Source organism: Ammodytes marinus (genome assembly GCF_949987685.1).
Source record: "Ammodytes marinus genome assembly, chromosome: 19".
Taxonomy (NCBI): domain Eukaryota; kingdom Metazoa; phylum Chordata; class Actinopteri; order Uranoscopiformes; family Ammodytidae; genus Ammodytes; species Ammodytes marinus.
Genome location: NC_137223.1, coordinates 24,087,812 through 24,115,089, shown reverse-complemented (window position 1 = coordinate 24,115,089; position 27,278 = coordinate 24,087,812). Strand labels below are relative to the sequence as shown.

The 27,278-nt window shown below is 39.6% G+C and overlaps 1 protein-coding gene and 1 long non-coding RNA gene across 2 annotated transcripts in view; both read right to left on the bottom strand.

Annotated features, from left to right (window-relative positions):
- The window catches only part of LOC307266303 (uncharacterized protein), a 69,874-nt gene extending 47,599 nt beyond the window's left edge, over positions 1–22,275 (bottom strand). Inside the window, exons 1-5 of the mRNA XM_080048282.1 lie at positions 22,101–22,275; positions 21,678–21,944; positions 21,412–21,522; positions 19,744–19,830; positions 19,615–19,643 (exon numbers count right to left, since the gene is read on the bottom strand). Of these exons, the coding sequence (XP_079904408.1) occupies positions 19,615–19,643; positions 19,744–19,830; positions 21,412–21,522; positions 21,678–21,944; position 22,101 (495 nt within the window). The 5' untranslated portion in view covers positions 22,102–22,275. The remainder of the gene's footprint in view (positions 1–19,614; positions 19,644–19,743; positions 19,831–21,411; positions 21,523–21,677; positions 21,945–22,100) is intronic.
- Positions 22,276–24,141: 1,866 nt separating this feature from the next.
- On the bottom strand, positions 24,142–26,568 carry LOC307265935. The gene is made up of 3 exons (XR_013845360.1): positions 26,544–26,568; positions 24,783–24,839; positions 24,142–24,703 (listed from the first exon to the last, which is right to left on the bottom strand). It is a non-coding gene; the product is annotated as an uncharacterized lncRNA (long non-coding RNA).
- Between the last annotated feature and the right edge of the window lie 710 nt (positions 26,569–27,278).

The window sequence follows — 27,278 nt, the reverse complement described above, 5'->3', positions numbered from 1 at the left end:
AAATTAGAAGCTATTGAAGAAGGACACATGGATTTTCCATAATAATATTAATTTAAAATAAAATATTATGCAGGGTCCTCTGGGATGGGCTTGGTGCTCTTTTTCTTAATGGGACATATTTCTCTGTAATAGGGGAAGGTGGGGTGATTTGTGCAACTTTTTACTCAAAGTGATTTTAAAGTGAGGCCTTGACAGTTATGTCTCCAACTCAAATATGTACATATATTTCAGGATGTTGTGCATCCCTGGCAATAAAAACTTTGGATCTGGAATAAACTGTTTAAGAAATATAGCTTTCGGAAAAAAAGTTGTCTTGTCGCACAAATCACCCCACGTAGTGGGGTGATTTGTGCGTCATTGTGTCACAATGACAAAGTCACCATCATCATCTTTCTGGCCATCTGAACTCTCATCAGTGGTGTCGTTAAGTGGAATTGAGATGTCACTCTCTTCTGAGCTACTGTAGACAATCACTTTCTTTTGGTGACCAGCGTATACAGCCATGCCACTGGCACAACTCTCAGAAATGTACTTTGCACTAGTTGCTCCGTGCTTGTGGAACCAACTGCCACCTGACAAATGTGATTCCCCCTACATTTCTGCCTTTAAATCAAGGCTCAAAACCCATATGTACACCCTGGTGTTTCCTCCCCATTAACCTCTGCACTACTTACTTACCTCTGCACTACTATCTGTGTTTATGTGGATGTATGGGCTTTACGTCTTTTATTTTGGTTATTGTTATTTTACCTTCATTGTTTACCTACTGAATGCACTATGTACAGCACTTTGGACAGTGCAAACTGTCATAAATGTGCTTTTATAAATACATTTTACTTACTTACTTACTTATAACTCACCCAGGCCCTTGCGCACAAATCACCCCATCCCCAGAATTTTGGATAATAGGCATGATGCAGCAATTTAGGGTTGACATTGTGCTAATTATATAGACTCAAAGTGTAGCATACCAAAGCACTAAAACATGTGTCAAATGTTTTCAAACGTGTCTATAATTGTTCAGACACAATAATCAAAAAACCTTGATCATGGAAATTTTACTTTGAAAGGCAAAACACAGTTTTTTGAGCTTAAATGTGCTTATATCTTATTCCTTGTGTCTCCCTTCTTTACAGGATGAGTCAAATGGATGGCTCTTCTTAAATATGTGGTCACATTTCCAATTTCTTCCACGGTTTTCTAGAAACAATGGGTTTTGCAACTTCCAAAATGCACAAATCACCCCACCTTCCCCTATAATGAATGCATTTAAATTATTTAAAAATTAAAATGGCCATATTACATTATATTTTTAAAATGTGCCGCGGGCCAATCAATCAGTTTTGATATCCCTGCACAAGTGGGTTAGCTAAAAAAAAAAAAAAAAAATAATAATAATTAAAGCTCCCATATTATACACTTTTCGGTTCTATTATACACCATATTATATGGTCTTAGTGGTCCCTAATACGTTTTTCTTTAATTGTTTGCTGAAAAAAACTTTCAGATAATGTATTGTACTATGCTGATGTTCAGCTAATCTCACAATGGCCTATTTTTTTAAAAAGAGCTGCAGCTCCCCTCGTAAATATACAATCTTTGAGCTCCCCCCGCCCCCTGTCCGGAAGCGAAGCCAGATACGCCTCGCCCTCTGTCTGTCAGGGCCGTGGACCAATAAGAAATAGGGGTGTGGGCTGCACAGTGGAAGCTTCTGGCTTTCCAGTTTTTGAGGTCAGAAACGAGGAGAATTCTGACTGGAGTATATTGGGGGGGGAGGGGTGGGGGTTTCAGAAAGGGGGAGAGTGAGAAAAGGAGAGATTGTTATTTCTTTTAATATTTTGGCAGTCTCTAGGCACACCGTGGACCCATGGATATGTTAGAACACATTTAAAAAGTGCATTTAGCATAATATGTGACCTTTAAGAGGGCCATATTACATTATACTTTTAAAATCGGCCACAGGCCAATAAAAAGCGGGCGTAGTTTGGACACCCCTGCTTTATAGCATATCATGAATAAAAATCACTGGAAGCATCATTATATATTTTTCTTTACTTCTCTCTCTCTCTCCTCCTGTAGCTGCACATTGACACACATCATGTCTTGTACAGACACAGGCCTCATATCTATATTAAACTATGAGCTTTCTACCTGTTCCTACTGACACAGAGAGAGTCAGGTCAAACTCAGGTCAAACCAAGTATCTACCTTTCAAGAGCATACAACTTTAAACTAAAGAGGCATGTATTAATATATGTGTTCAAACATTAGAAATGTAAATGTAGGGGGCGCCCTTAGCTCAGTTGGTAGGGCGTCCCCCCCAGCAGCAGACCCGGGTTCGATTCCCGCCCGCGGTCGTTCTCTGCATGTCACTCCCCTCTCTGCCCCATTTCACCTCTGTCTCTCTGCACTATCAATAAAAAGCATAAAAATGCCCAAAAAAATATCTTAAAAAATAAAAAAAATAAAAAATGTAAATGTTAAAGATGCAGGAATGATATAAACAATTAATAAGATCATACCTCAGTATAAAAATGCAAAACCATATGAGCACGTTAAGCATTTAAGACATTTTTAAACCCATTTCCTTCCTTTGACTCTTCTCTGTTGATAACTTGGGCGGAACACACTGTTGACCAATGCCCTACTGCTATCAGCTGAATAGTGAGTGATAAAGGTGGGGTCATGCTAAGCTACTTACACATGTTAACATAAACAGATCCGAACAATCTGAAGGCCTTAATTCAATTGGTAACGACCCTTCATGCTAAATAATGCTTTGAAGAAATGTAAAGCTGCAGCGGAGTCATTTCTCTGGTGAGTTGATGTTGAAGTTGTTGATCAGTGGATTCTGACAGAAGCAGAAGGTTCTCCAACGTCGTCATAGTCCACTGTGTCCTCATCTCCATCATGATGCACCTGGAACAGCATCACACAGCAGTTAGACTGGAACACATGACTGTTGAATCTGAACAATGAATAATCCAAACATTTTGTTACCGTATATGATTTTCTTCAGCCAATTGAAAATGTGTTGAAACTTAAAACAGTTCACAGATTAAATAAGTAGAACCTGAAGGCACCGTGAGTTACTGTCTGATCTGATCTTTACCTGATTGTCTGCTGCTCCTGAACGCCTCACTCTTCTGCTTCTCACTGAGTATGAAACCTGGAGCAACACAAACAGTGAGACATTCAAAGTCACATAAAAGTTTCACATTAAAAACTAAAACTAAAATAAAATTCAAGACACAACATCACAATAAAACACGAGTTCCATTTAAAGCTAGTCAGTGCTCATTAACAGAGGTTAAATTGTCCTTTATTCATTTACACTGACTTCCAGTGGTCCTTCCTTTCTACACAATGTTAATGTAACACGTCAGTTCACTTCATATTTGATGTTAAACTCACAGTGGTGTCATCATGTGTTCTCTGGTTCACTGGAAGATAAACCACAGAGAAACATTTCAGCTCTAAACTCACACTTTGTGCTAATCTGTCTAAACAAACGTTGGTCTGAATGTTCTCACCTCGAGCTCTGATGAGGAGAACAGTGATCACAGTAATGAGGAGAAATTCAGCCACACGCATAGCCACCATCACGTAGTTCACAACAGAACAGTCTGGACAATCTGTAGGAGAAGAAAAATAATGTCAGTGAAGAAAAGTTATCAGAAAAAAAATCAGAAGCACCAGAACGTGTTTAGCAGTTTGTTAGTGGAGTTTTTCAAGTGAGAAACATTTCATAACACTGGGCCAGTGTGTAGAGCTTTACAAAACATTTAACCATTCACTTACTAAACAAAACAAAAAAATAGAAATACAAAACGTTTTAGTGTCTAAAATGTCTTTCTTCACTGTGAGTTTAGTAGAAAAAGATATAAATGTTGAGTCTCTACCTGAGGCCTGTTTCAGGTAGCTGGTTTTACATACTCTGAGTTTAATCCTGCGCTCTGAGTTGGTCAACTCAGAGCGCAGGGTTGACGAGCAACTCTGGGTTTTCGGTTTCAGAACAGTGGATCAGCGTTGGGTAAATCAACTCTGAGCGTGTTCACTCTAGGTTGATCACGTGCGTAAAAGCCATCGTCAATGGATCGCTGATAACATGATTCACCATGGAAACAGAAGAAACAAATGCTTGATCCTCCCACTTCTCCACTTCTCAAAAAAGAAAAAAGAAATCTCAGCTCCTCCCACTAGAGTTAGAAATATTAACAAATGAGCTTATGGTATGGAGAAGAATTAACGGTATATTGTCTCATAACTCTGATCTAATCTCCTCTGCAAATCAGAAAAAAAACAGAGCAAACATTTTTTGTCAAGACAATAATTTTGCTTCCTTATGAGAAGCCATAGTCTATTTTAAAAAGTTACGCATATCAGCAGTAAAGTATAAAGTTGGCACGGCACAGCATTACTGACAGTGTTTTATATTCGCTGGATAATATGTTGGTAAGCTATGGCCTAATACTGTGCAGTAAACAGACATATAGGTGACAGTTTCCTTTGAAGAGCCTGATGGATTTATTACCAGATCCATTTTCCTCAAGTGATCACAGTTTAAATTATTATATAATTTTTATATTCATATTAGGCTATTTAACGAGGCTCGTCTGTGACTTTAGGATCGCACAAGTGAACAGTAACAATCGCTTGCAGCCGCAGCGTTACATGAATCCACCTGACATAAATCTGTTCAGTGGTACAGGCGTTAAAAAGCATACAATACAAATAGGTTTATTAATCTGAATGTAGAGCATGTCACGATGTGTAAGGTGGCCGCCTATATGAACGGCTGAGAACAAGGCTACTGATCAGGGGCCGTATTCACAAAACATTTTATCTTAGCGCTAAGAGTACTCCTAAGGAGCACTAAAAGTTCTTAGTAAGGAGTAATTTCTTAAAACCTATTCACAAAGCTGATAAGACAAACTTTTACTAAGGAATGGGAGGGACTCCTTAGCTAAGACTAGAGGGCGGTGTTGACCCTGTTGCTATGGATGATGTCATGTTCATACCTTCTATGCCCACAGTGATTGGCTGAGAGGGAATGAGAGCTAAGAGTGAATTTATGATGGAAACACTGTGGGAGATATCCATATCGTGTCGCTGTATTAAAGTAAAGAGTTTTTATATACAATTAATGACAAGTGACACTGATTTAACATGAAACCAAGATACTGCAGGGTTTCCCACACATTTGTTCACAATTAACCTACAATAGCGCCACGTAGGTCTATTCATTTAACATTTTACAATGATTTGAATCGGAAAAAATATCCTCATTGAACAGCTGCACGCCATGCACTCTCACTGTATTTCTCTCAATGGTGGACTATGCAGCAATAGTCAGACAGCGACAAACCAGGAAATTCACAATTTAGAAACAACAGCCGGCAAAATCGTAAAGTGCATGAGGAAGGAAAAAGGCGAGACGCGCAACTATACAGTAGCAGACCTGTGGAACGGAGGAGATGCTGCGAAGTGCCACATATAGGCCTACTCTAGTAGGAAATTAAACCCAAACGTGACACCAACAGTAACTTTCAGTGCATCGTAAACCCAAAGCAACTGGAGGAAAAGGAACTTAATAAATATTTTTTTATATAAATATAAAAATATAAATGTGTCTATACTTTCTAAATATAGCTTTACTAAGATCATTAAACCCTTACAGCTATTAAAGGTACCTTTTATAAAGCTCACTAGCATTAAATCTCTCCAAAACACCATCAAATGGTTGTCTGTGACTTACTCTTAGTGACTTAGGAGTCCTCTCGAGGACTCCTAGCTTTTTATAGATTTAGGAGCTAGTTTTAGCGCTAAAATGCTTTGTGAATTACACTTATCTTAAAAAGTTAGGAGTTCTAAAATTAGGAGTGAAACGCCCCTTATTTTTGAGAGTTACTCCTAAATCAGCACGTTAGGACCTACTCTTAGCCTTAAAATGTTTTGTGAATACGGCCCCAGATAAATGATCGGTCAAACGTAAAATCATCAGGAAATGATAAAAACATCCCGATGGAGATTTCTATGGAGTGATTTTGCTTCAAACTGTACAGGGACGCGTGTGACCGTGACACTCTTTCTTCAGTCGGAGCTGCAGCGTAAAGTGAAAACAAACTCAGGGTAGGACTAACCACCTATCCAGCAGGTTAGACCCATGGCGTATGTTGCCGCAGTAACTGACTCTCGGTTGCGCTGAACCTGCTACCTGAAACGGAAAACCCAGAGTTTCCACTAACTCAGAGCGAACAAACTCTGGGTTGCCTCAAAACCAGCTACCTGAAACAGGCCCCTGTTGGTTGAAACTTAGTTGTTGTTGATTCTGTTGGAGCTGTTGTTGTGTCCTCACCTGAACAGACAAACACAACTCAACCAACTGTTCAGTATGAAACCTGTGCTCTGATGTAATGTTAAAACTTACACAAATTAAACAGAATTAATTAATCTGAACTTATTCTTACCTTCCTTCCCACATGAGGGCTGAAGTCTGAAGGGAAACACCTGCACCTTGTTATCATTATCAGTCACTTCACATGTCAGTAGTTTATACCCTGATGTATAAATGTGATGAGAAGTCGGAATGGTCACAGAGGCGATGCAGGGAGACTGTGTCTTCATTAGTTTGTGATCTTCTCTCAAATCTTTGCCATCAAACAGCCACTTCACTGTGTGTGAACAGTATGGACCATATATTGGCTCATATTCTGACACAGAGCAGTTTAACGTCACGTGACCATCGTCCTCCTGTTCAGTCACTGGTGGAGATGGAGATAATGTGACAGAGAGAAAAAACAAGAGTTAAAGTAACCTGATCACTGTAATCATGATTATTATCAAGTTTCAGTATTTTGTTCTATAAGACAGTTTGAGCTGAAAACATTATGATGTAAATACTCACTGGTAACAACAGACAGATAAACCACAGCATCTGGACCTTGGCTAACTCCTGATTTGTACTGTTGACAGTAGTAAAGACCAGCATCCTCAGCTGTGACCTTCTTTATAACCAGAGAACAGTTTGCTGTGCAAATCAGTCTGTCTGATATGGCTCCAGCGTTAACACCAATCCGTCCATGTGTTACCAGCTCTACTGCTGAGCTTCTTGAACCTCTGAACCTCCAGGTTGTACTGTCACACTGATCCTGATCCTTCATCACATTTTCACAAGACAAAGTGACATCATCTCCATCTCTGACAGTGGAGGAGAGGTAAAGCTGACCGGTTTGTGCTGCTGTTGAGAAGATGAGAGAAAATGTCTGAATTGCTCCTAGTTCGTTTGACAATTCATTTCTTTATCCTGACTTTATAACGGTTCACTTAAGCACACACTGTTGGACACAAACAATGTGTTTGGTAATAAGCTGTATCTTTAATAATATTGATATAGTCATATTTTAATTTTTTTTTCATTTAACTTTTATCTTTCCTCGAGAGACCAATTGAGGGGTGACCCTCATTTTCAATGACGTCGAGTCAAAACAAATTCAAAACAACAATACAAACAAAATATTCAATGCAAAAACATCAAATACACAACAAGTGAAGAGAAGAAAAAAACATTTACAGAGTGGGGAAGAGTGGCAGCAATTAAAAGGCATAAAGTACAATATAGTCTAATTAAAACAGTTACAAGTAGAGTTTGGCAGATCCAAGATAGTCTGTTTAAATTGGCCAAAGGATATGAATGTATTTAGTTTAATTTTTAGCTGTAAGTTGTTCCAGGAGTCAGGTGCACTGAAGCTAAAAGCTGTCTTTCCCAGCTCAGACCGGGCTTGTGGGACATAAAGCATAAGCATGTCAGTGGAGCGGGTCTGATAAAGCCCATTTGAAACAAGCAGCATTTCTGTTAAATAACGAGGAAGCTTCCCAGTCAAGGCTTTGTAAATATAAACATGCCAATGTGCATCACGTCTCTCTTTAAGGGAGGGCCACCCAACCTTCTCATATAAAAGACAATGGTGTGTGTCATAAGCATCTCCTGTGATGAACCTTAAAGCAGAGTGAAAAACTGAGTCTAGGAGTTTTAGACATGAATGTGATGCATGCCGGTAGACCACATCACCGTAATCAAGGACAGACATAAAAACTGCCTCAATAATCCTTTTCCTACTGAACAACGGGAAGGTGGCTTTATTCCTATAAAAATATCCAATCTTTTGTCGCAGACGACAGACAAGATTTTTTATGTGAAATGTAAAAGAGAGTTTTTCATCTATCCAGATGCCAAGATATTTATATTCAGTGACTCTTTCAATATGAGATCCATTATTTGTGTGAATAATAAGATCATTAAAATGTATAGTTTTTGCTCTGGAGAAACACATATATTTGGTTTTGTCTGTATTAAGAACAAGCCTGAGGTCCACTAGACAGTCCTGCAGGGTGTTAAAAGAGCTTTGTAGGTTCTCAATAGATTGGTGCACCGAATCGGAAATGCAATACAGTACTGTGTCGTCAGCGTAAAGATGGGCGTGACAGTTTTTTAGCGATGAAACAATGTTATTTATAATAGTATGGTATAGTATCATATAGTGTGTGTGTTGCTGGCTAGTAGACGTGTGTGCGTGTGTGTGTGTGTGTGTGTGTGTGTGTCTGTTTATGTGTCTCTCTGTGTGTGTGTGTGTGTGTGTGTGTGTGTGTGTGTGTGTGTGTGTGTGTTCTTACCTGTAAACTGAAGCAGCGCTGCAAGAAATAAAGTCACTTTAATCCATTTGAACTCAGCCATCATGATTGTCCGTCTCTCCTGTTCTCATGCTCAGAACTGTCTGAGTTTCTAAAGTTGTGCTGCATATACTTATTGTGATTAGAATGATGTCACTTCCTCATAGTGATCCATCCATCTGATTGGCTCTTAGTCGGTCTCAGATTCACACTTTGTCGAGTCCGACGGTGCTTTTTTCACAATGACTTGACTTTCTGACAAGAAGAAGAAGTAGAGGACTGAGGGTGTCAACATGTGAAGATTGTTTGTTAAGATAAATGTTTTGCAACTTGTGTTCTTTAGATGTTGTTTATCATAAAACAGACTCAAAGATTCACTGTGATGTTTGTCTGAGAGCTGTTGGTTCCTCATTGTGTCTTTGCTGTCGTTTTTTTCTAAGAACTAAAGGGGAAGTGTTTAAGTGTGAGTGTGGGTACAACAGCAGCAGAGATCTGGAGGTTTTAGCCTGTAATGATGAACAGATAACAGATAGGGAGAGGCCAAAGACACATTTCCATAAAGGGGGACAGTTAAGTCTATCTATCTATCTATCTATCTATCTATCTATCTATCTATCTATCTATCTATCTATCTATCTATCTATCTATCTATCTATCTATCTATCTATCTATCTATCTATCTATCTATCTATCTATCTATCTATCTATCTATCTATCTATCTATCTATCTATCTATCTATCTATCTATCTGTAGCCTGCCTGTCTTCTATTCCGACACAGTTCTGCAGAGGAGGAATGAAGAAGCAAAAAGGATGAGTGAGAGTTCTGCCTTTTTCAGTGTGTAGAGAAAATTAACCTTTAGAGATGCCCACTCATGATACACATATTACACACAATAGCATTAAATCAGCAGGCCCTAGATGGAGTGGAAAAATCACTAAGAGGGTTTGAATCCACAGACAGTCTTATTTCGGCTGTCTGTTAACACAGAGAAGTGACACTTGCAGGGAACTTTGACTGACCCTAAGCACATACAAATTTAGAGAAGTGACACTTTCAGGGAACTTTAACTGACCTTAAGCACACACAAACTTAGAACAGAGAAAGGTTGCAAATGAAGAAGTACACCATTAGATGACAAAACGTGCAAACTGCCACAATTGACAGTTGAACATGTGCCTTGAGCACCAGATTAATTTAGCTTGATAAGGGCCCCCTCCCCTTGCACCCGACAACATGCACACACAACTACTGATATCAGGAGGAGCCAGAAGATCCCGGATGAGAGCCAGTTTGAGTGGCCATACTCAGTGCTCCAACCAGACCGCTTACAGTAGAATACGTCCCGTCTGCATCATTTGACTTTGACCAATGGGACCCCACAAGGGGAATCCCTTATATGCTTTCGCGCACCTTGTCTTAAGCGCCTTCTTTCTGAGAGCTCAACCAGGTTGAACACTCACTATTTAGGTCCGTGCACGTTTAACTGTACGAGACATCTATTCTGCTTTTGAGTGAAATAAATATCACTTTATTAACTAAACATCTTGACTGGAAACTCCGTCCTTCATGCTATTCCTGTTGAAATATGTTCACAACAAGTGGATCAAAAGATCTACCTGGTTTTATTCAGCAAGCTCAGCAGAAATATACAACGTATTCAAACAAGAGTAAATGATTAAAAAGTTTTGCTTAACAACATGGAAAGCTCCAAAGGCTAACAAAAAAACTATTTATTTCGTTATTGGGTTCCTTTTCTGGCTGCAGCCTTGAGATAACATGTGACAACAAACCCCCCACAAAATTTGACAACCAACCCCAACTTGAATTTCTTGCTAGCATCAAGGCCAACAACCATCTGACGACTAATTAGCTTTCTAACCACAATCTAAACTATAGCTTACCCTTCACACTTTTTATGGGTAACATATGTTTTGTTATAAACCCATTGTGTAAAAGCCTAGAAGAAAAATACTGAGGAGCTAAATATTTTCAAATTGACATGAAAAACACAAACAGCCCTCTCTCCTCAAATTCAGCAGTCTAACTCCAAGGAAGACTATGTAGGTGACCTCTAATCCCAATTCTGGATATTTACATACCAAAATTTCACAGACAGCGCCTTCTGTTTCCGAGATATAACGTTTGTGACAACCAACCCGTGTTACATATTACCCCGTTCTCCCCTACAACCGTTACATTCAGCAGTTTGACGTATGAGCAGGTATTTGTGTAAAATATATAGTGCAGGTGTTAGTACATAAGATGTACACTAAAGATCAGATACAGTATTGACAGTTAATAAATGAACGCGGGTGTACGCAAGGCCGATTCAAGGATAGCTGAGATATTTAGGAATATTCCAGTAACAAGTTATATTCCATGTTATGAAGTTGAGATCCGAGTGATGACAAACATTTCACAAAAATATGTTCTAGAACAGGGTTTCTCAACGGGGGCGGTACCGCCCCCTGGGGGGCGTTTGTACAACCTAGGGGGGCGCTGGGACCAGGCTGGGACACGAGAGCTTTTTTTTTTTTTTTTTTTTTTAATAAATATATTTTATATACTTTCTTAAAAATCTTATAAATATTTTGACTGCAAAAATAGGTTACCTGAAATAAACAGCCTATTTTAGCTTTTCATGTTTCTAACCCCTCGACCTCTTTTTAACTATTCTCTCCAATGTTCTGCGGTCTGCTGACTGTCACAGCCTTAGAAAAGAGAAGGCTCTGCAGACAGCCAATCAGAGGTCTTTGAGTCAGAACAACCAGCCAATCAAAGCCTTAGCGGCAGAGGAATCAGCCAATCACAGACTAGTATAATGACGTTTACTGATATTGCTATTGCTAATGCTAGCGCAGCGAGATTCAAACTTAAACTAACTATTGTCTCTGAGGTGGAGAAAACACAGAGTAATCAGCCAAAGCATGGAGTTAACTAACACACAAGCAGAACCATGTTAAAGACACAACCCTCATATGTTGGAGAGGGACGATATACTAAAAGCAAGTTCTAGAATCTAGAACTTGCTTTTATGCAGGTATACAAACAAGGCAAAATGAGAACCTCCCCAGAGCTCACATGATTGGGAGAGGAGCTGACTGTCATTGTGTTGGCTGAGTGCACTTGTGACTTCAGCTTTGGCTCTAATTATTGTTTTTTAAATCTCATTTTATAACCGGGTCGAAAACGACCCTTACACCACAAGTGTTATCATTTCCACCAGAGCATTTTATAATTAAGTTAAACATTTTTTTTTATTTTGTTGAAATAGAGGTTCCTGACAAAGTCAAAAAGGCTTGATGCAATAAACAAAACCTGTGTGGTTCTTTTATGCATTTGAAATCCAAAAGGGGTCGGTGGCGACCCTAACACGAGAGGAAGGTTAAGCTGTATCTGACATGAGCTGCGCCTGTATGAAGTGCACACTGACCTTAAAGGTGGGGTAAGCAATTATGTTTGTTGACCAATCATAGTTTGTGTTTTGGCTGTTTGTACACACTTGATTTTTTAGCGCACACAGTACAGACAGGTAGCTGATTGTGAAGAGATATTCACTGATTTGACATACATTATGCTGATTACCATTTCAAGCAGCAATATAATGTTGGCATTTTCGGGCATTTTTTTATGCTTTAAGGCCTTTGCACACCGGGCGCGACGCGAATAAACGCAACGTAAAAGCGAATGTTTTGAAATGTGAATTTTGTCGCGTCTTACTTTAGAAGCGACGTCCCAGAAAAATCGAACTCAGTTCGAAAAAATTAAAAACGCAAATTTGCGATGCGAAATGACGGCACTGGTGTGGAAGCTTGTATTGACTCTGTATACATCCGTTAATTAACGGATTACTCGCACGAATAAAACGCGCCCGGTGTGCAAAGGCCTTTACTGATAGTGCAGAGAGACGGAGGTGCAATGGGGCAGAGAGAGGAGTGACATGCAGAGAACGACCGCGGGCGGGAATCAATCCCGGGTCCGCTGCTTGGCCCTAAACGAGACATTCTAATCCTGTATCAAGCTGTACGTAGAGTAGGGTTCATATTGAGTGTCAAGTGTCATGCTGTGGCTATGGTGCATCTTTCGCAATTACTATTCAACTTCATGATTAAAATCAACGATGCACGTCCTGTTTTCGTGCAACTCAGAGCTGTTTACGGTCTCCCTCCTTCGCTTGTGTAACTTAATCTGCATATAATCTGATGTGTTTAACTTCCACACTCGCACACATATGTCCTCACGTAGCTGCCTGAGCTTATACCACTTCTTCAGACTTTCTATATTTTTACCTCCCTCCCTCCCTCTCTCCCTCCCTCCCTTTCTTCTTTACATCTTTTTCCGCAATTTTCGATATACTATTGATGTTTTAATTTAGTCATTTAGTTAACACCTTTGTATTCACTTGTGGCAATTAAAAAATGTTTGTAAAATAAAAAAATAAATAAAAAAAAGGAGAAGTTTGTAGATAGTTTCATCTGTTGGCTCATATCGTTGCATCAATCTTTTTACTGAGAGCTAAAGGGGAAGTATTAGTGTGTGGATGTGGTTACAACAGCAGCAGGGCTCTGGAGGTGTGAGCCTGTAATGATCAACAGATAAACACTAGAAACACACACGGCTCACAGGACGCTAGGACATTAAGACAAAAAGGGACAAATTTATTTTTATATCCGCTTCCCTATACAAACCTTTTCAATGCAGAGCCTTTCCAGAGTATTAAAAGGATGGTTCATGCAATTATTTTTAGGTAATTGGTTAATTGGGATGTGCAAAGAAATATTTGGAGGTCCAGATGGTAATTTGAGAAGTAGGCTACACACTTTTCAAAATTAATATTGTTTTCCATAAAAGCAAGATATTTGAAAGACACAATTTATTTCAAGACTTTTAGAATTAAAATTCAATTCAGAAATGGTAATGAAATGGATAATTGGTTTGTTTTTCACTCCAAATTGAATATTGATATGTACTCTTTATTTGAAATGGTATAAAACATGATTTAATTACAACACGTGTAGGCCTAAAAGTAAGAATGAGATTTATTAGTTGTAAACCAGACAACAGTGTCACTGATTCAATTAACAACTAAAACATCATTCAGACTTACTCTAGCAAAAAGCAAAAGCACATCTTGCTCCAAACTAACAATTACAAGCTTACTAAGATACGGCCACTCCCAAAACGTCCAAGACAGTAAAAAAAGCTGTTTCTTTAACTAAGTTTTATGAACATTTATCATATCATATTTTTGAGAAAGGATATTTAGACACCCATCATTGATATCATATATTAATTGTCTAATATTAAAGCAGGTTTCCGTAGCATTGCCTACCACCGTTCTGCAATTGTTAACCGAAAGATGGTAGTTCTAGTTAACATCAATACTTAACATTAATCAAAACCTCTACATGAACGATGTGATAGTCCACTGTGTCCTCATCTCCATCATGATGCACCTGGAACAGCGTCACACAACTCTTAGATTTCGTCCTCCCAGGTGATTGATTTCAGACTAATGTTAAGGCCTTTCCATAAATTTTTGCATTTAAAGCTGTGGTATGTGATTTCTGATTGGTCAAAGTTAACATGAGCTGATACTTTGACCAATCAGAGTGAGGCTCCGATTCTCTGTTCTTATTGGACTGTCCATTCACTTTTGGGAGAGGAGTTGGCTGTCGCAAGCTGTGTCTCAATCGAGGGGCCGCATCCTTCTAAGGACATGCGGTCTATGAAGGCCATAGCCCGTGAAGGCCGAATCGAAGGCCGAACGGGCATTGTTAAATGAGACGGTCTCCGCAGGTCTCCGTTTACGAGCATTTCCGGTTTGCGTAACAAGCCGTTACCTTGCGTGACGACTCGCCGCTCCTGTGCTGCCTAGCAACCCTGATCGCTGCCAACGGAAACAGCCTTGTCAACGGAGGAAAAAAGAAATGAAGTTGCCTACCAGACGAAAAGAAAAAAAAGTACAAGAAGAAATAAAAGAAAATGGGGGCGCCCCTAGCTCAGTTGGTAGGGTGTCCCCCCCATGGGCCTCGGCCAGCAGCGGACCCGGGTTCGATTCCAGCCCGCGGTCGTTCTCTGCATGTCACTCCCCTCTTTGCCCCATTTCAACTCTGTCTCTACACTATCAATAAAGCATAAAAATGCCAAAATAATATCTTAAAGAAATAAAAGAAAAGACAAGAAAAAAAGAAAGGAAGATAAAAGTTAAGAAGATGGAGCAACACGTTGCTGTTTTGTTATTTTTTATTTTATTTTATGCCATCTCTGAAAAAAACCCAATGAATCTTGGGATATGTTGGGCCGCGAAGGATACATCTGTTGGACCCTTCAAAACCGTGAAACAAAGGCTGCATTTCTCGGCCGCATAAGAAGGAGCCTTCCAAATGGAACAAGCCTTTGCGAGCCTAGCCTGGAACAAGCCTTTACAAGCCTATGACGCAATCGGTCTTCAAATGCAGCCTTCGTAGGCTGCGGCCCCTTAAATGAGACACAGCCTGACAGTGCACTTGTGACTTCAGTTTAGGCTCTAATTATTGTTTTTTAAATCTTATATGGAGATATTCACTGATTTGACATATATTATGCCTATTACCATTTCAAGCAGCAATATAATGTTGGACTATTGTGCTATTAGTTAACAAACTAGGCCTCTCAAAAAGGCTTTTTAAAGCAACAAATCTTGACATTTTTCAGTTTATGTTGTGAAACCGGGACCTAGGAAAAGTTTTTTTTTAATCCAGGACGAGAGTCGCCCCGATGAGGACACAGTGTAAGTAATGTAACCTTTGCACCGCCTACATAGCTGACAACACTACAATTACATAATCTCATACACCTAATCTTTAAAAATAAAAGGAATAGGTTCTAATACCTTCCCAGGTTTAGACGAGGATGTTTAAATTATGAAAATAGTATATCTGTTCTATTTTACTAGAAGGGTGGTTTACAAACTAAGTTTCGCATAACTTATAGGCAATAACTTGTGAATTGAAACCTTCCGTGAACACAGGAGAAGGATTTTTCTGAAACAATATTAGAAAGGGTTTATAGTTTAGCGGAGTTCGGCAACATCCTAAAGGATGAGGGGGCTCTGATAAAATAGGAACTTTAAACACGGTGTTATATATTGAATATTGTACTTTATTTAGACGTTAACTCAGGTGGAGAAGAGGGTAAATCCAGCGCTATTAGATCAAAGAGGCTTGGGTGTGCGTCTATTGCAGGACAAGGAGCAAAGGAGGAGAGTCTTCTTTATGAAGGAATAATAAGCAATTAAAGCATTGTGCTACAAGTTGGTTAATACGGGTTTGATAGTATATAACTAATAAACTGTTGATACTAGCTTTTCATTATAGATCAGACTTTGAAAGTCGAGATCGCAATAGTGTGTGTGTGTGTGTGTGTGTGTGTGTGTGTGTGTGTGTGTGTGTGTGTGTGTGTGTGTGTCTGTGTGTGTGTGTGTGTGTGTGTGTGTGTGTGTGTGTGTGTGTGTGTGTCTGTGACGTGTTTGTGTGTGTGTGTGTGTGTGTGTGTGTGTGTGTGTGTGTGTGTGTGTGTGTGAGAGAGAGAGAGAGAGAAAGAGGGAGGAACTTATTTGAAATCGGCCGTGGGTGCCTGTTTGTTGTTTATTGTTTTTGATTTAACAATATATAGGTTTAGAGAAATCTGGCTTTCAGAACTCAGTGCCTACCCACTCACTGACCTCACCGCACGTCACTGGTTCCCATTTTACAATAAGGGTCACAAAGAGCATTAATAAATGGTTAATTATGCTTAAGTACTGTTACAAAAATGAAAATGACATTTGTTAACAGTTAATTAATGCTTATTATTATATTAACTGTTGGTTCATGCTTAATTAATGTGTTAACTAAGGTTAATATAGGATATTTATAAATATTACATAATGTAGTAATTAATACCTTAGTTAACATGAACACCATTAGTAAATGCTTACTAGAGACATTAGTTAACAGTTAACTAATGGTTAGTTGAACCTTATTAAGCATTAACTAACCATTAATTAATGTACCCTTATTGTAAAGTGTTACCTATAATTATATGATCAGGAGTTCACTCAATTCACAGAATATGTTGCTGTCTTGAGTAAATGACGGTTATGATGTAAATAATAATGATATTAATAAATATGCTTTTTCTATGTTTCCATAACACATACAAACATAAAATGTATTCTTACCTGTAACCTGAAGCAACAGCATCAGAAAAACATACATTTTAATCCATCTGAATTCAGCCATGGTCTCTCTCCCTCTCTGTCTCTCTGTCTGTCTCTCTGCCTATCTCTCCGTCTCTCTGCCTCTCTCTGCTTCATGTAAGTCTCTAAGAAGGAGCTTCTTATGGAGAAACTTCCTGTATTAACTGAAATGTTAGTTCCTCGTCGTGACTTTGTCCTTTTTATTCTTTTACGCAAGCCGGCCACATCTGCTTTTAGGATCCTCCTTCACTTAACCTGTATCTGACATGAGCTGCGCCTGTATGAAGTGCACACTGACCTTAAAGGTGGGGTAAGCGATTCTGTTTGTTGACCAATCATAGTTTGTGTTTTGGCTGTTTGTACACACTTGATTTTTTAGCACACACAGTACAGACAGGTAGCTGATTGTGAAGAGATATTCACTGATTTGACATACATTATGCTCATTACCATTTCAAGCAGACATACAATGTTGGACTATTGTGCTATTAGTTAACAAACTAGGCCTCTCTCAAAAAGGGCTTTTAGAGCAACAAATCTTGTCATTTTTCAACATGCACTTGTAATATTTCTGTCCTTAATTGCCTCATCTGGGTTGGTGCAATATGAGTCAATGTTAACACAACACTCTTAAAGGGCCGTACACAGGCCGGGGATGGCAGCAGACGAGACAGTTCCTCATTTCATCTTTGCAGTCGTCTATTCCTAAGAACTGAAGGGGAAGGGTTTGAGTGTGGATGTGGTGACAACAGCAGCAGAGATCTGGAGGTTTGAGCCTCTAAAGATGATCAGATAACAGATAGGGAGAGGACAAAGACACATTTCAACCAAGTTGGACAAGAAAGTCTTTGTGCACATCTGTGGTAGCTGAGTTTGTTTGACATGAATACTGTAATGTGTGTCTCTAGCAGAAGAAAAAGAATGAGTGAGAGTTTTGCCTTTTTCAGTAGATCAAAAGATCTACCTGGTTTTATTCAACAAGCTCAGCAGAAATATATATTGAAACAAGAGTAAATGATTTAAAAGTTTTGCTTAACAACATGGAAAGCTCCAAAAACCTAAATCAAAATCCTATCGTATCTATATTAAACAATAAGGACGTATAAGGTAAGAAAAGGAAACACAAGAAATCAATTGACTTTATAACATATCATGAATAAAAATCATCAAAGCATCATTATATATATATATATTTCTTTACTTCTCTCTCTCCTCCTGTAGCTGCACTTTGACACACATCATGTCTAGTACAGACACAGGCCTCATATCTATATTAAACTATGAGCTTTCTACCTGTTCCTACTGACACAGAGAGGGTCAGGTCAAACTCAGGTCAAACCTCATCTCTACCTTTCAAGAGCTTACAACTTCAAAGTACAAAAGTATTAATACACATGTTCAATCATTAGAAATGTAAATGTTAAAGATGCAGGAATGACATAAACAAAAAGTAAGATCATACCTCAGTATAAAAATGCAAAACAATATGAGCACGTTAAGCATTTGAGACATTTTTAAACCCATTTCCTTCCTTTGACTCTTCTCTGTTGATAACTTGGGCGGAACACACTGTTGACCAATGCAATACTGCTATCAGCTGAATAGTGAGTGATAAAGGTGGGGTCATGCTAAGCTACTTACACATGTTAACATAAACAAATCTGAACAATCTGAAGGTCTTAATTCAAATGATAGCGACCCTTCATGCTAAATAATACTATGAAGAAATGTAAAGCTGCAGCGGAGTCATTTCTCTGGTGAGTTGATGTTGAAGTTGTTGATCAGTGGATTCTGACAGAAGCAGAAGGTTCTCCAACGTCGTCATAGTCCACTGTGTCCTACACAATTCACAGATAATTTAATTATATAATTTTGAACCTGAATGCACCATGAGTTACTGTCTGATCTGATCTTTACCTGATTGTCTGCTGTTCCTGAACGCCTCACTCTTCAGTTTCTCACTGAGTATGAAACCTGGAGCAACACAAACAGTGAGACATTCACAGTCCTGCATTACAGTAACATGGACAGTCACCAGAAGCTTCACATCATCTACACTGACTTAAAATTTAAATTCAATTTGACACACATCAGTTGATGTAGCTTTTAGGCGACACGTACACACCCACACACACACACACACACACACACACAGTCATACAGGACTTCACTATTTTGAGTGTTACAAGTCTCTGCCCTCTTGTCCACACCCACCATGTCTTCCTCTGCTGTGGTCAAGCTGCATCATCTAACTTCCCTTTTAAAATCTTTGCTGCACCTTCTCACACTCTTTACTGTGAAACACGGTTATATTTAGAAGAATGATGCAGGGTGCTTCAGTGGTGTAGTGGGTAGAGCGCATACCATGTGGACCATGTGGTTGCGGGTTCAAATGTGACCCGTGGACCTTTACTGCATATCATCCCCCCCCCCCACCCCCTCTCTCTCTCTCTCTCTCTCTCTCTCTCTCTCTCTCTCTACACTATCAAATCAAGCTTGAAAATGCCCAAAAATAATCTAAAAAAAAGGAGAACTAATGCAACAGTTTGTAATTTTTTTTCTGAATGAGCTTTGGGACCTTTTTCTTTTCCTCATTTTCATTTCCTAGACCTTTACAATTTAATTTTAATACAAAACAGTCAGTGCTTTTATTTTATTGTCTCAGCTGTAGAATCTAAATGTATAGTGTATTTATAGTGAAGAACTGATTTTAAACTCACAACTTTGTCGTTCGTCCGGGTTCTGCTCCCTAAAAAGACAAAAGGAGTCGATTTAAGCTTACATAGTGAAAATCCAGTTTTATAATTTATTGATGATTAAAAATTAAAAAGTTTCCTCTGTGCTCTCACCTTTAGTTTTCCTCCATCTGATGACTGCCACAACTATTATTAAAAGTGTCAGTAAAGCTACAGCCACAAGGACGTACAACCACCAACCTGGAAAGACAATGAAAACTTGTGTTACCAAAACAAAGAGCTGAAGTTTAAGAGATGCACATATGTTGGTTGTGTGATTGTTGGTTTAAAAAATTCTTCAACTCTCTTTTTCTTTGTTTCCTGATGTCATTGAGTGGCATAAATGTAATAAAGCAATTTAAAATACAGATTTGTTAATAACCACTGTTTCAAGAATTTCAAAACAATTTCTCACTAATCTTCCGGTCATAGGGGCAACAGCTCAAGCAGTGGACTGCAAACTTCCCTTTTTCAGGCCACATTGACCAGCTCTGACTGGCATTGAGTCATTAGTGTGGATATATAATCTCTCCGCCTAGACCTGGGTCTTGCCAGAGGCCTTCTCCCAGCTGGAACAATTCCCTAATGAGGTGCCCGGGGGACATCCTTGTCCGTAAACAAGACCCCTTGGGTAAGGACCTGGAGTAGAGGATCCATCAGTTTCCTGCTGAGAACCAGATGTAGAGGTGTTAATCCTAATCCCAGCTGCTTCACACTCGGCTGGGAAGCAATATAGTCAAAGCTGAAGGTCACAGACCGATGATGTCATCAGAACCACATCATCTGCATAAAGCAGTGACGAGCTCCTCAGTCCAGCGAACTGCAACCCCTCCCCACCACGAGTACGCCTCCATATCCTGTCCATGAATATCACAAACAGGATTAGTGATAAAGCGCAGAGAATGTATGGACCTGAGAAGGGACTCCGCAGCACCCCACACAGTATCTCCCGGGGAACCCTGCCATACGCCTTCTCCAGATCCACAAAACACATGTAGACTGGATGAGCATACTCCCAGGCCCTCTGTAGGATCCTTGCGAGAGTGAAAAGCTGGTCCGTTGTTCCACGGCCAGGACGGAATCTGCATTGTTCCTCTTCAATCCGAGGTTCGACTATCGGCCAAACCCTCCTTTCCAGCACCTTGGAGTAGACTTTACCAGGGAGGCTGAGAAGTGTGATACGTCTATGGTTGGTACACTCCCTGTGGTCCTGCTTTTAGAACAGGGGAACCCGGTTCTGCCACTCTTTGGGGACTGTTCTAGCAATGTTGAAGAGACGTTTCAACTTGAAGTTGAATACCTTGAGCTCCCCACTTAAACTTCAGCAATGAAAGCTTTGAACATCCCCCTCTCAAAACATCTAACTAACCATTTATTAATGAAACAACACAAACCAGAAAACTCCAAACAACATAAAACCGAAACATATTTCTGAGTATGCTGACTTTGAGTTTAGTGATCAGATTTACTGATTGAAACAAACTGAAAAAGGGAATAACTCCACCCTCAGCCGAGAGAGAGAGAGAGAGAGAGAGAGAGAGAGAGAGAGAGAGAGAGAGGGGGTGGGGGGGGGGGATGATATGCAGTAAAGGTCCACGGGTCACATTTGAACCCGCAACCACATGGTCCACATGGTATGCGCTCTACCCACTACACCACTGAAGCACCCTGCATCATTCTTCTAAATATAACCGTGTTTCACAGTAAAGAGTGTGAGAAGGTGCAGAGAGAGAGAGAGATAGATTTAGTAGAAACAGAAATATAGAAATGTTGATTCTCTACCTGGTGCTCCTGTTGTAGACTCATCGGTTGCAGACCCTGTCATGTCAGTTTCTTCTTTTTGGATGTTTTCAGTTGATGTTGTTAATTTAGTTGTTGTTGATTTTGGTCGAGCTGTTGTTGAACAGACAAACACAACTCAACCAACTGTTCAGTTTGAAACCTTTGCTCTGATGTAATGTTACAACTTTAAAAACATCAAATGAAACAAATATTTAAGGTAATAATTCTCATCTGAAGTGACTTTAAACAGCTCGACATATTCTCACCTGAGTGCTGAAGTCTGAAGGGAAACAGCTGCACTTTGCTTTTATCAGTCACTTCACATGTCAGTAGTTTGTCCCGTGATGTGTAAATGTGATGAGAAGTCGGAATTCTCATATAGGTGAAGCAGGGATAAACTCCTATCATCACTTGATCGTTATCTTCTTCCACATCTTTGCCATTAAAGAGCCACTTCACTGTGTGTTCACATTGTTCATACATCCACCCAGCGCATTGTAAATACATCTTACCCTTGTACTCAAATTTATGCACTGATAAAGATGGAGATAGTGCGAGAGAGAGAGAGAGAGAGAGAGAGAGAGAGAGAGAGAGAGAGAGAGAATAAGAGTTAAAATAACTTGTTAACTTTTGTTCTATTCTATATAGTAGACAGTTTGAGCTGAAAACATCATGATGTAAATACTCACTGGTCACAACAGTCAGTTTAACCAAAGCATCTCGAGCTTTTCTAACGTCTGATTTCCACTGTTGACAGTAGTAACCACCAGCATCGTAAGGTGTGACCCTCTTTATGACCAGAGAACAGTTTGCTGTGACACTCAGTCTGTCTGATTTTCTTCCAGCGTCTGTCCATGTGTCACCAGCTCTACTGCGGCTTTGCTTATTGAATCAGTGAAGCTCCAGGTTGTACTGTCACACTGATGCTGACCCTTAATCACATTTTCACAAGACAAAGTGACTTCATCTCCATCTCTGACAGTGGAGGAGAGGGAACCCTGCCTGGTTTGTGCTGCTGAGAAGATACAATAAATGCATGAGAGGGAAAGAGAAATCAATATATGACTAAATTATTTGTAGACCTTTGTAGTAACAACAAAGGTTTGTATGTACTGTGTGCCTCATCCTAGGTTTTATAGGAGTTCACTAAACTCATTCACTCACTCATCTAACACATAAAAACGAAACATGTATCCTTACCTGTAAACAGCGGCAGCAGCATCACAAATAAATACATTTTAATCCATTTGAATTCAGCCATGGTGCCTCTCTGCCTCTCTCTGTCTCTCTCTTTGTCTCTCTGTCTGTCTCCGCTTCTTGTAAGTCTCTAAACTGATGCCTGTCACAGAGAAACTTCCTATTATTGTGAATTATAGTAAAGCGTCAGTTCCTCATTTTGACTTCTGCCCTTTCCTTCTTTGACTCATTCCTACGATCCTCCTTCATTTAAAAGAAAAAAAATATATGTATCCTTTTTGTGTGTTACTTGATAGGCCTAGTTAAGTACACTGTATAAATGGAAGGGATTGGGGGTTCGGGTGGGGGGTGAGGGGGTCAAGCACTAAACAGCCCAAACCAGACAAGAATTCAACTTTAATTGTGTGCACTCAAACTTAACAAATACGCCCCCCGCACAAAGGCTTTTTAGTGCAATACATCTTGAAACTGCACAACATGCACTTTTAAGATTCACTCCTTAATTGCATCATCTGGATTAGTGCAGTAAGAGTCACTGTTAACGCCTACAAACTTAACGCGTCAAAGGATGGCAGCAGACGAAACAGTTCCTCATTTCATCTTTGCAGTCGTCTATTCCTAAGAACTGAAGGGGAAGGGTTTGAGTGTGAATGTGATGACAACAGCAGCAGAGATCTGGAGGTTTGAGCCTCTAAAGATGATCAGATTTGTTTATGATTTAAAAAAAAAAATCTGATTTTATTTGCTTTCTATCATTTTAATTTCTGTCTATATGTTGTGAGTATATTATTGTGAGTGAACACAAGTAACATGTAGCTGCCTCTTGGACTCCCTCGAAAAAGAGGTTTTTAATCTCAATGGGACTTTCCTGGTTAAATAAAGGTTGAATAAAAAATAAAATAAAAGATAGACACCAGAAACACACAAGACTCACAAGAACAGCTGGTCAACACTTCATTGGGACATTAGGCAAAATGGCGTTTGTGAAATTCTGTTAAAACAACTTTAACCTCTAGAAAACTAAACTGTCATACATCTGTCTTTAAACACACATGTTGTGCACGTCAGTAGTGGCTGAACTAGTATGACATCAATACTTCAACTGTTGTTTTGAGGTTTCTCATGCTTCATACTCACTGCAGACATTCACTGCAATCAGCCACAGTGTCCCCCAGAGTTTGGTGTTTGTTTTCTATTCATTCTCTACATGTTCCAACTTGAACAGATCCTTCGCTGCCATGGCGTCTGATTCCGCTGCTATGCCGACGACACACAGTTCTACCTCCCTAAACCATCACTGCCACCACCCTCTCCACCGATACTATCTGCTCGATATCAAAACATGGATGCAAAAGGTATTTCTACAACTCAACACATTTGAGTTCTCAGAAAACAGAGCTGTTCAACAAGGAAGCTTGTTGATCCTGATCCCGACTGCTGCTAAACTGGTATCAGAAGTAGGAAAAAGGATGAGTGAGAAATCTGTCTTTTTCAGTAGATCAAAAGATCTACCTGGTTTTATTCAGCCAGCTCAGCAAAAACATACAACATATTCAAACAAGAGTAAATTATTCCAATGGGTATGTTTGACACATAAAAAACAATCAAATGGTCTGAAGAACCTAGTAAAGGTCAAAAGATAACCCAAATGTACAGCAAGTTCCTTAAAATTAGATCAAATCAAGGCTTCAATATCTGGCTTCTATTAAAAATCAGCGTTTACATTTTACATTAATGAAGACCTCATCTAAGACCTAAAGATGAATGAAGTAACACACTCTCATGCTAAATAATGCTTTGAAGAAATGTTAAGCTGCAGAAAATGTTTAGAAATCGGTTCATCCTCGCCTGAGAAAAGGCAAAAAGAGTGTTTTATGATCTCACCCTACATTTTCCCATGTGTGACAAAAAAGCAGATCTGAAGAATCTGGAAGCCTTAATTCAAATGGTAGCGACCCTTCATGCTAAATAATGCGTTGAGGAAATGTGAAGCTGCAGCGGAGTCATTTCTCTGGTGAGTTGATGATGAAGTTGTTGATCAGTGGATTCTGACAGAAGCAGAAGGTTCTCCAACGTCGTCATAGTCCACTGTGTCCTACACAATTCACAGATAATTTACTTATATAATTTTGAACCTGAAGGCACCATGAGTTACTGTCTGATCTGATCTTTACCTGATTGTCTGCTGCTCCTGAACGCCTCACTCTTCTGCTTCTCACTGAGTATGAAACCTGGAGCAACACAAACAGTGAGACATTCACAGTCCTGGGGCCTGTTTCAGGTAGCTGGTTTTGAGGCAACCCAGAGTTTGTTCGCCCTGAGTTAGTGGAAACTCTGGGTTTCCCGTTTCAGGTAGCAGGTTCAGCGCGACCGAGAGTCAGTTACTGCGGCAACATATGCCGTGGCACTAACCTGCTCGGGAGGTGGTTAGACCTACCCTGAGTTTGTTTTCACTTTACGCTGCAGCTCCGACTGAAGAAGGAGTGTCACTGTCACACGCGTCCCTGTACAGTTTGAAGCAAAATCACTCCACAGAAATCTCCATCGGGATGTTTTTATCATTTCCTGATGATTTTACGTTTGACCGATCATTTATCTGATCAGTAGCCTTGTTCTCAGCCCTCGGTCCGTTCATATAGGCGGCCACCTTACACATCGTGACATGCTCTACATTCAGATTAATAAACCTATTTGTATTGTATGCTTTTTAACGTCTGTGCCACTGAACAGATTTATGTCAGGTGGATTCGTGTAACGCTGCGGCTGCACGCGATTGTTACTGTTCACTTGTGCGATCCTAAAGTCACAGACGAGCCCTTTTATATTCATATTATAGCCTAATATGAATATAAAAATTACATAAATAATTATATAATAATTTAAACTGTGATCACTTGAGGAAAATGGATCTGATAATAAATCAATCAGGCTCTTCAATGGAAACTGTCACCTTATGTGTCAGACGTTAATGTCTTTCACTCCCCATTTAAAAGAAGCGACAGTCTGTTTACTGCACAGTGGGCTATTAGGCTACAGCTTCCCAAATACAGCGAATATAAAACACTGTCAGAAATGCTGTGCCGCGCCAGCTTTATTACTTTACTGCTGATATGCGTAACTTTTTAAAATGGACTAGGCCTATGTACTATATATTTTTTCTGAATTGCCGAGGAGATTAGATCAGAGTTATGTGACAATATACCCGTTAATTCTTCTCCATAGGCTACCATAAACTCATTCGTTAATATTTCTAACTCCAGTGGGAGGAGCGGAGAAGTTTTTTTTTCTTTTTTTGAGAAGTGGAGAAGTGGGAGGATCACGCATTTGTTTCTTCTGTTTCCATGGTGAATCATGTTATCAGCGATCCATTGACGATGGCTTTTATGCACACGCTCCACCCAGAGTGAACACGCTCAGAGTTGATTAACCCAACGCTGATCCACTGTTCTGAAACCGAAAACCCAGAGTTGCTTATCAACCCTGTGCTCTGAGTTAACCAACTCAGAGCGTATGATTAAACCCAGAGTATGTAAAACCAGCTACCTGAAACAGGCCCCTGCATTACAGTTACATGGACAGTCATGAACAACAGCTTTCACATAATTTGCACTGACTTACTATTAAAATTTAAATTTAAATAAAATCTGACGCACATCAGTTCACTTAAAGGTGCAACGAGGAACTTTTAAATATTTCTGAAAGTCTAATTTTTCCTCTGATGACCATACATTATATGTAACAGCAAACGAGATCATCAGTGCAAAGAACGCTACTTTTAAATAGTTTTTCTTGATGCCTTTGTCATGGGTATATGCTCAACCAGGAACAACAGCTGGCGTAGTAAAACACTACCGCTTTTGTCCAAAGGGGGTGCAAGAATGAAACACAAATTAAAAGTTCCTCGGAGCACCTTTAATATTTGATGTTAAACTCACAGTGGTGTCATCAGGTGTTCTCTGGTTCACTGGAAGATAAACCACAGAGAAACATTTCAGCTCTAAACTCACACTTTGTGTTAATCGCTCTAAACAAACGTTGGTCTGAATGTTCTCACCTTGAGCTCTGATGAGGAGAACAGTGATCACAGTAATGAGGAGAAATTCAGCCACACGCATAGCCACCATCACGTAGTTCACAACAGAACAGTCTGGACCATCTGTAGGAGAAGAACAATAATGTCAGTGAAGAAAAGTTATCAGTGTGTCAAGCTTTCCAAAACATTTACAATGTATTGACGAAACATGTGAAACAACACAAACCAGATAAAACAGAAAGGCGAAATGTCTCTGAGATCAGAAGTAAAAAAATATTCAGTCTCTACCTGTTGGGTTTGTTGAAGACTTGTCAGTTGCAGACGCTGTCATTGTCGTTCTTTCAGTTGTTGTTGATTGTTTTGGTCCAGTTGTTGTTGATTGTTTTGGTCCAGTTGTTGTGTCCTCACCTGAACAGACAAACACAACTCAACCAACTGTTCAGTATGAAACCTGAGGCCTGTTTCAGGTAGCTGGTTTTGAGGCAACCCAGAGTTTGTTCGCTCTGAGTTGGTGGAAACTCTGGGTTTTCCGTTTCAAGAAGCAGGTTCAGCGCAACCGAGAGTCTGTTACTGCGGCAACATACACCATGGGTCTAACCTGCTCGGGAGGTGGTTAGACCTACCCTGAGTTTGTTTT